Raw genomic sequence first — 8,601 nt, 5'->3', positions numbered from 1 at the left:
GATCAGGTCAAAGCCAAAAAGCTGCCCAATCCAAGGTCATCGTCATATGACACCATCGCAGAAGCCCGGATGGATCACTTCATCTTGGCAAATTTACACTTCTTCATGAGTGTCTCAAGAAGTTTTCAGCCATTTCTCACCAAGTATCAGACAGATGCCCCGATGATTCCCTTCCTCGGCAGAGATTTGGAGGATCTAATCAGGGTAGGCCTAATGACTACTAAAAGTATATTAATGGTTTAATCATTCAAGCACCGTCATTTACAGAGGATATGAACAATAAAACAAAGTACTGAGTTTTCAGCATGATGATGTTTGTAGAAAGTATTGTAAATACTGTAATACTTTTTCTAATTTTGTTTATAATTATTATGCTTGTGCTATTCTATTTTCAGAGCCTTCTCAGACGCTTCATAAAGCGAGACGTCCAGGTTGATGTTTCCCCAGCAAAGCTGGTCAAGCTTGATGTGACAGACCAAAAGCTTTGGGTCAGTCCAAAGCAAGTGGACATTGGCATGGGAGCCACAGCTGCCCTCAAGGTAATATTTATCTTAAAATACTTTATCATTGTGCTATATGAGCTGCAAAGTCACTTGACTAGTGAAGTATTTATGTTGAGAAATAAAGAGATCAGTTTAATTGTTTTGACATCAAGCAGTTGACCTTTTAATTGGATCTGTCAAATGTTGTGTAGTGTAAGTTACACATAGGGAGAGTTTATTTGATGTTTCAGGTGATGTGACTTTTGTGCTTTTGTCAGGGAATGTCAGGCAGTCAGAGTGGTGGAAGTGAGCGTGAGGTGCTACTGTTCATGCGAGACAGCCAGAGTGCCCTGTCAAAAATTTGTCAGAACATTTTATTGAAGTGCCCCCTGAAGTACCCCTCTGTCCGAAATATGATGTGCCTGGACCCCCAAAATATGCACAAAGAACCTGACATGTGCCAGCAAAAAATTAAGGCCCTCATCATGAAATTTGTGCAGGATAAGAAGCTGTCAGGAGGAGTCACAGCGGGTAACATCTTTAGACATATCAGAAATGTGAACAATTAGCCTAGTGTTTATCAAAGGGAGTCTTATTTTAGGTATCATACTAGCCTATTATTTTGCAGTTCATTTTTGTTTTATTTTATTGGAAATACAGCCTAGTATGAGTTATAATAAATGTATGTAGGCCTAATATATGTTCTTAGACATAATAATTGAAATATAGTTAAAAATATGAGATGCATTTTCCAGAGTATAGTGAAAATAAATCTCTTGTGACAACAAAGTATAATTTTAACTAGAAAATATTACAGATGTGCTTGTCTTTATCTAAATGCAGGTGATAAGATTGCCCAACAATTTCAGAAGTTCCTCTTCAGTGAGGCCAGAGGAGAGGAATTCATGGCCTTCAGTGCATTGGATGGAAAATTGCGAGTTGACAGCTTCCTGCATAAGGCCATGAATGGATATGCAGAACTTTGGAGCTTTGTGGAAAAGCTGCTGCTTCTGTCCCATGGACAAGCTACTGTGGAGCGTGGGTTCTCCATAAATAAGGAGGTGGAGATGTGCAATATGAACGAAGACACTATAGTCTCACAGAGATTAATCTGCGACTATGTGAGGATGTGTGGTGGAGTGGTCAAAGTGCCTCTAACTAAAGAGCTGCTAAATGAGTGTGCATCTGCACGCAACCGGTACAGGATCTTCTTGGAAGATGAGAGGAAGAAAAAGGAAAAGACAAAACAGATGATCAAGAGAAAAGGGTTTGAAGATGAGCTTGAAGAGCTACGCAAGAAAAGAAGAACAATCTCAACTGTGTGTGAAACTCTAGAAAAGGATGCAGATGTCCTTGCAGAGAAGGCTGAGAATACAGCAGGGACCAAGATGGCAGAACTTATCACTAAATCCAATTCCATGAGAAAAAGATGCAAGGAAAAGAGAAGGGAGTTGGTGGACCTAGACCATGAAATTGAGAAGAGAGCAGCAGAGCTGCGCCACATGTCTTGAGGAGAATTTGGGATGTTACGAAACAAAGGGTTTCTCTCAGTAAAAGTCATGTAATAACATTTGTGTTTTCTAACAGTTATGTAGATTATTTGTCAACTTTTTGGCTTGTGAAAGGCTGTGTTGAGGACATTATTGAGCTTATTTTCAGTATTCTAAATGGTTCCTTCATACAAGGCATTGTGTTGTTTAGTGTAATCTAACTTATCTGTTACGTTGGCTCTGTTCTACATCACAAAGGAACAAAAAATAAAAAAGGTTTCAAAGAAAAGTATTTTTACTTTTTTTACTTACCGAGTTTACACATTTCACATAATTGATACCAAATGGAAAGCTTTTAAGTTTTAATTTCCATTGTAGGAGGCAATAAATTGAGTAGCCTATTCCAAAGAAATCTTGACATTTTTGGGTCTTAAATTATATTTGTTGAGGTCTTAAAAAGGTCTTAAAAAGCATTAAATTTTACTTTTAAAATGGTGCAAGAACCCTGTACAACTGCTTTGCAACCAGGCCAAAATCTTTGGCTCAGTTTAGCTAAGGGAATGTTATTGGGTATGGGAAGGAATGAAGATGTATTTCTTCAGTTTATTTTAAATTCTATATTATACTGTATTAATAGTATTTCTAGTTAGCAGAGTGCTCTTGGTAATATTGTATATCCTGTCAAAACATACAGTAGCCTAATCATTGCCATTGCATTTGTATTTTTCAAAGATGTCAGGGAAAAATGCAAAAATATTTGTTTTTCCAAACATTTTGGAGCAATTTGTTATATATTTGTAGCCTAATTTTGAAATGTAACATTAAAGAGTAGGCCTATATTTGATGTGATGAATTGCTCTGTCATTTATCAGATTTACCAATTGTTATAATTTCAATTTTTGCTGGTTAATTATGAACAATGGGTAAAATTGGGGGCGGGGCTAGGCGGGGGCGGGGCTCCATTTAGGCTCCTCCCCTAACCGCATGTGATCTCACTCCAAGCTTTTGATAAAACTTGAGAACCCTGTAGTTTGTTAAAACCACTGTTTGCATTTTGCCTTTATTTTTTACTTTACAATGAACAGAATTCTGCTATAATCCCAGACTAAGGTTGGTTACAATTTAACTTTCTGGATTGTTTTGAAATAAAGTTTTGAAAGAGTAATATAGAGTGATGTGTTTATTTCAAAGTGAATTTATTCTTTTCAGATTAAATGATTTGTCAGTTTATTTTACAGTTCTTTAAAGTAGGTAATGCAGAACCCTAATAAGAAAAACGGGTAACTCCTTTAGTGTTGTTTTACTTTGTAAAAAGGTGTTCTATCAACACCAGGATGGTGTAATACTCGACTCCTAAGGCTGAGAAGAATTCCATGATGAATGATTTTCATCTTCTTTTAAAGTGTTAGGTCGACACCAGAACAGTGTAGAATTGTAACTCTGCCAGTGTTTGCCACAAAGCTGCACCCAGCTCTGCAACAGTGTTGTTGTTCTCTGCATTGGTGGTCATATTTTACTCTTAGTGTTCATATTGTAACACTGTGTCAGTGTTGCGAGAGGAAACACTTTTGAAAGTATTGAGATTTCCAGATTTAAAATTTACTGTCCAAATCCTGAAGGAAAATGACCAGTCCTCATAAAGGTCAGAGATATTTTGACACTAGGTATTTCTCCAACCAGCTTCTGCACTGTACAATTTCCAAATTTGCAAACTTCATATAAGTGATGTTGGTCATCTAAACATGAAATCTGTATGACACACTTTATATAACACGTATAAAAAAAATGACACAAAATGTGTATAAATCCTATTGGACTTTAATTTGACTAGCATATGATTCAATATAAGAACTTTAAATGATTTGTATATGAATTTAAGTTATTTTCTACTAATACCATATACGATTGCATATGTTTGTCATGTAAAACTCATATGATTCAATATAAGAACTTTAAATGATTTGTATATGAATATCGGGTGTTTTCTACTAATACCATACACCATTGCATACTTTTGTCATGTACAACTCATATAAGACTTTTTACAGTATTCATATATGATGCAAAAATCCCCTATAAGTTGTATGTGTGCTATTTAGTATGAAAGGGGCCATAATCGGTCTGATTTTGTATAGGACATGTATTGGTCTTACATGAAACACATAAGGTAATTCTGTCCAATTTAAGTAAGGAAGATATATGGTTGCTGTATATGAACCATGCAGGTTTTTTTCATATGGGTGCTCTCTCTCTCTGTCGCTATTTCTCTCGGTCTCACGGTCGAAGTAACCATGACAACGGATAGCGTATCCTACCAAGATGGCGAATCCTTCCCACAATGCAACGCGGAGTGATACGCGTGACGTCACCTTCTCATTCTCAATCTGTCACAATTGTTGTAAATAAATAAGGATTAGATCATTAATGCATTGATATATTTGTGAGTAGTCTGGATCTATACCATCACAAAATTGACATTTTTGTAGTACATACATGCTTTGCTTTTTATGTTTTGTCTTTGTCCTGTGTTATGTTTGTCTTTAAATGTACAGTGTGCTCCCCACTTTTTCCACCACTTAACCCTATTGTTGCTGATGACAAACTTCAATAATAATGATGGCTTTAAATTCCTATAAAGGTCTTAAAATAATTCATTTAAATATTAGAAGCCTTAGGTCTAAAATAGATCTTCTAAGAGCCTGGGCAAGTCACAATAAACCTGATATCATCACAGTCTCTGAAACATGGCTATTGTGGCGTATCTAATAATGATGTTGAAATGGATGGTTACTTGTTATATAGGGTTGATAGAGGGTCAAGAGGAGGTGGAGTGGTCACTTACGTGGGCTCCAACTTGTGTTCTCAGTATTCTACCCCAAAAATTGGTCCAATTGATTTTGAATGTGTTTTTGTTGATATAATATTACATGTAAATAAATCACTTACAATAGGGAACATATACAGACCGCCCTCAGCCCCCTCTGGCTCTATGAAGAAGATATTGTCAACCCTAAGCTCCTTAGAAAAGAATAATGAATGTATAATTCTAGGTGATTTTAACAGCAATTGGCTCGACCGATCTTCAGCAGGAGACAGAGATTTAATTAGTAGTGTGAACTTATCACAACTGATTAATAAACCTACCAGAGTAAATTTACAATCATCGACATTAATAGATTGGATACTTGTAACTAACCCTGAAAGAATATTATCCTCCGGAGTCATGTCAGATTGTTTAAGTGATCACTCTGTAATATATTGTGTGTGGAAAATCAAAATGTCTAAAGCACAACCTAAAGATATAACATTCAGACAGTGTAAATATTTTGATGTGAACCTCTTTAATGAAGATATGGGCAATATTAACTGGCAACGTCTCTCGCTTATACCAACAGTTAATGATGCATGGGATTTCTTTTACAGTGAGGTTATGAACGTGATTAATAAGCACGCTCCACTTAAAACAGTTAGAGTAAAAGGGACTCGTCTTCCTTGGATTAACTCAGAACTGATTTCTCTGTTTAAGCGAAGAGATGTTGCTTGGGCCAAATTCCGCCTTACTAGAAATCAAAGCGATTGGGAAATATACAGACAATTACGTAACAGTAGTAAAACTAAAACAAGGAATGAAAAATCTGAATATTATAAAAATAGCTTAAATAGAGAGTTTAAGAATCCAAGACAATTTTGGAATAAACTTAATACTTTACTTAACCGTAATAAAATTGGGCGAATTAATCAACTGAATATCAATAATGAAATTATACAGAACCCCACAATAATTACACAAACTCTTAATGAACACTTTGTTGCAGTCTCTCAAGCTAATAAGACCCCATATTCACATGCAACTTTCAAAAATTCCCTGCCCCAAAATCTTTTTTATTTTAAACCGATTTCACCTATAGATGTTTATCAAACTATAGGAAAATTGAAGTTGAGTACTGGTGCTGGACCTGATGGAATGGAATCCAAGTTCATAAAATACGCAGCACATATCTTGATGTTCCCTCTGGCAGAATTATATAATTTATCTATAAATTCAAACTCACTTCCACCAATTTGGAAGCTGGCTAGGGTATTGCCTGTTTTCAAAGGTGGAAAACCAGATGATTTGAATAACTACAGACCTATTTCCATTATATGTACAGTTCAAAAAATATTTGAGAAATTAATTTTCATGCAATTATGCGAATTTATTGAAGAACATGGTATCTTATCATCAGCACAATCTGGATTCCGACCCAATCACTCTACTACTACAGCTCTTCTCAACTTTACAAATGATGTATATACAGCATTTGATGAAGGAAAATATACTGGAGCCATTTTTATTGATTTCTCGAAAGCGTTTGATACAGTTGATCATTATTTACTCTTAGATAAATTGTATTCGGTTGGCTTAAGCCAAAGTTCTTTACTATGGTTTAATGCCTATTTACATGGTAGGCGTCAATACGTTGCATTACAAAATACATGCTCCACTAGTTTGATTATGAGTAAAGGTGTGCCCCAAGGCTCTGTGCTGGGGCCACTCCTATTTTCTGTTTATATTAATGATATGCCCAGTATTTGTTTATCCTGTAATGTTCATCTTTATGCTGATGATACAGTCTTATATACATCGTATAACCAGAAGGACCAAGTACAAAATGCACTTCAATCGGATTTTATTATTGTTCAGAATTGGCTCAGAGAGCACAACCTTTTTCTGAATGAGAAAAAAACTTGCACTATGTTGTTTAAACTGAGACCTTCTAAAGTTAATACGAATGAATTACAAATCTGTATGATTGATGGAAGATCTCTTGTAAATGTAAATACATTTAAGTACCTGGGTCTGTGGTTGGATACTGAGCTATCATTCAAAGATCATATTGATGCTACAGTTAAGAAAGTTAAACAATGTTTGTGTCAGTTGTACTGTTCAATTGATTGCTTTACAATTGATACAAGAAAGCGTATTGCGCAGCAACTCCTATTACCCCTAATTGATTATGCAGATATTGTTTATCACACATCAAGTGTTACTTCTCTTAAAGCTCTAGATTTTTTATTTAATTCCATATGTAGATTTGTTTTAAGGTATCCATTTATGACACATCACTGCACGCTATATGAAAAATTGGACTGGCTCCAACCTAAAGAAAGAAGAATGTATCACTGGTATATGTTTATTTTTAGTTGCATTAATTATGCCAATAAATGTCCCCCTTATCTTCAACAATACTTTGTCAGACATATCTCAGCCTATCCCATACGACATTTGCTACATCCATTTTTTGCTACACCTAGAATACATCGTGAAATTGGGAGAAGAGCATTTTATTATAAAGCTCCCATGGACTGGAATAACCTCCCATTGTCATTGAAATCTACTACATCATTACACTCATTTAAATCAGCACTATTTTTACATTTAAAAACACCATGTACATGTTTTAATTGAGGATTTTATTTTATTTTCTCATTAGAATGCTGTAGTGTCATGTGAACACCCTATGAGGCCGTATTACTGTCAATGTATTCATGTAATTTATTGTATAATTTGGGGGTGGTGGTGGGTCTTGGGGGGAACATGCTGTGAATGATGTCCTGTTGAGTTTGGTCTTTATTTATTTTTATCTTTATTTTATTTTTTACATATGTTATTGTGTATTGTTATGTTTTGAGCATGTGTGGCTCTGGTTGTTATTTTCAAAAAGTGATTGAAAGGACCCCCTTGAAAATGAGATGGTACATCTCAAGGGGCTATCCAAAATAAAAGAATAAATGAGAAGCACCCCCTGTTCTGATGACGCAAGAGTTCCAACTATGGCAGCTGAGGCCGTTCTTTCTTTTTTTGAAGAATTGTCGGAGCCTGATGAAATCGGTAGACGTGTTTAATACTGCAAAATACACCCGGATGTTACAGTCTATCAAAAATGTCACAAACTATCAAAACTTACCTCCGAGAGTGTGTTATGATCTATTTGACCTTATTATTTCTATTGTGAGTATTTGGCTTATCATTATTGCTGATCAGTGTTGATATGCTATATTTTTACTATAAAACTCTTGCGACAAACATGTCTTCTAATATCTTCAATTGTTGCGTGGCTATACCAAGCTGCAGCGGACACATTTGTAAACGACTTTACTTGAACCCAATGTGCAAGCTGTCTCTTTAATACCGTTTGGTTTACATGTTGCTGACATTTTTGAAACACCCACCAAACAAGAGAAAACCTCAAACCCGGTTGCACACTGTTTCCAGGAAACATGTCGTTCAACCCGGAAACCGTAGCAAAGGTTGCGCACAGGTTTACGCATTTTGTAAATGTAAGCAACTACTAGACGCACAAACTCAGTGCTGGTGCAGTGAGACGTACATGCTCGGCCAGATTCTGCTCGAAGTCGTGCATCTTCGGATGCGGAGCCGCGTGCGCAGTTACAAAAAGTGCCGTGCACACTGCCAAGCAAAATGGGGCCTTACCCACTCAACGCGCACGACCACCCACACCGTGATGACATCATTTTTGCTGCACACACCTAAAGGTTTCAGTTGGTCAATGGCGCAGTCTATTTCAGTTGCCTCAAAATAGCAACGCGCCAACAATGGGCCTGAACACACCTCGTTTTCAGACCAG

The 8,601-nt window shown here is 36.2% G+C and overlaps 1 protein-coding gene across 1 annotated transcript; it reads left to right on the top strand.

The window, feature by feature from the left end:
* The first annotated feature begins 559 nt into the window (after positions 1 to 559).
* Positions 560 to 2,185, top strand: LOC130078677 (uncharacterized). Its single transcript, XM_056244264.1, has 2 exons — positions 560 to 1,013; positions 1,326 to 2,185. The coding sequence occupies exons 1-2, from the start codon at positions 764 to 766 to the stop codon at positions 1,991 to 1,993; spliced, it is 918 nt and encodes a 305-aa protein (XP_056100239.1). The 5' UTR covers positions 560 to 763; the 3' UTR covers positions 1,994 to 2,185.
* The last annotated feature ends 6,416 nt before the right edge of the window (positions 2,186 to 8,601 follow it).

The sequence above is a fragment of the Rhinichthys klamathensis genome, unplaced genomic scaffold (genome assembly GCF_029890125.1).
Source record: "Rhinichthys klamathensis goyatoka isolate OS25496 unplaced genomic scaffold, OSU_Roscu_1.1 h1tg000950l_1, whole genome shotgun sequence".
Lineage (NCBI taxonomy): Eukaryota > Metazoa > Chordata > Actinopteri > Cypriniformes > Leuciscidae > Rhinichthys > Rhinichthys klamathensis.
This window is presented reverse-complemented; position numbering and strand designations above follow the sequence as displayed.

Excerpts from the sequence above, each read along its gene's own strand:
- LOC130078677 (XM_056244264.1), top strand. The coding sequence starts at position 764 with ATGTCAGGCAGTCAGAGTGGTGGAAGTGAGCGTGAGGTGCTACTGTTC. Across the intron at positions 1,014-1,325 it reads GTCAGGAGGAGTCACAGCGG|GTGATAAGATTGCCCAACAA; the intron begins GTAACATCTTTA and ends ATCTAAATGCAG.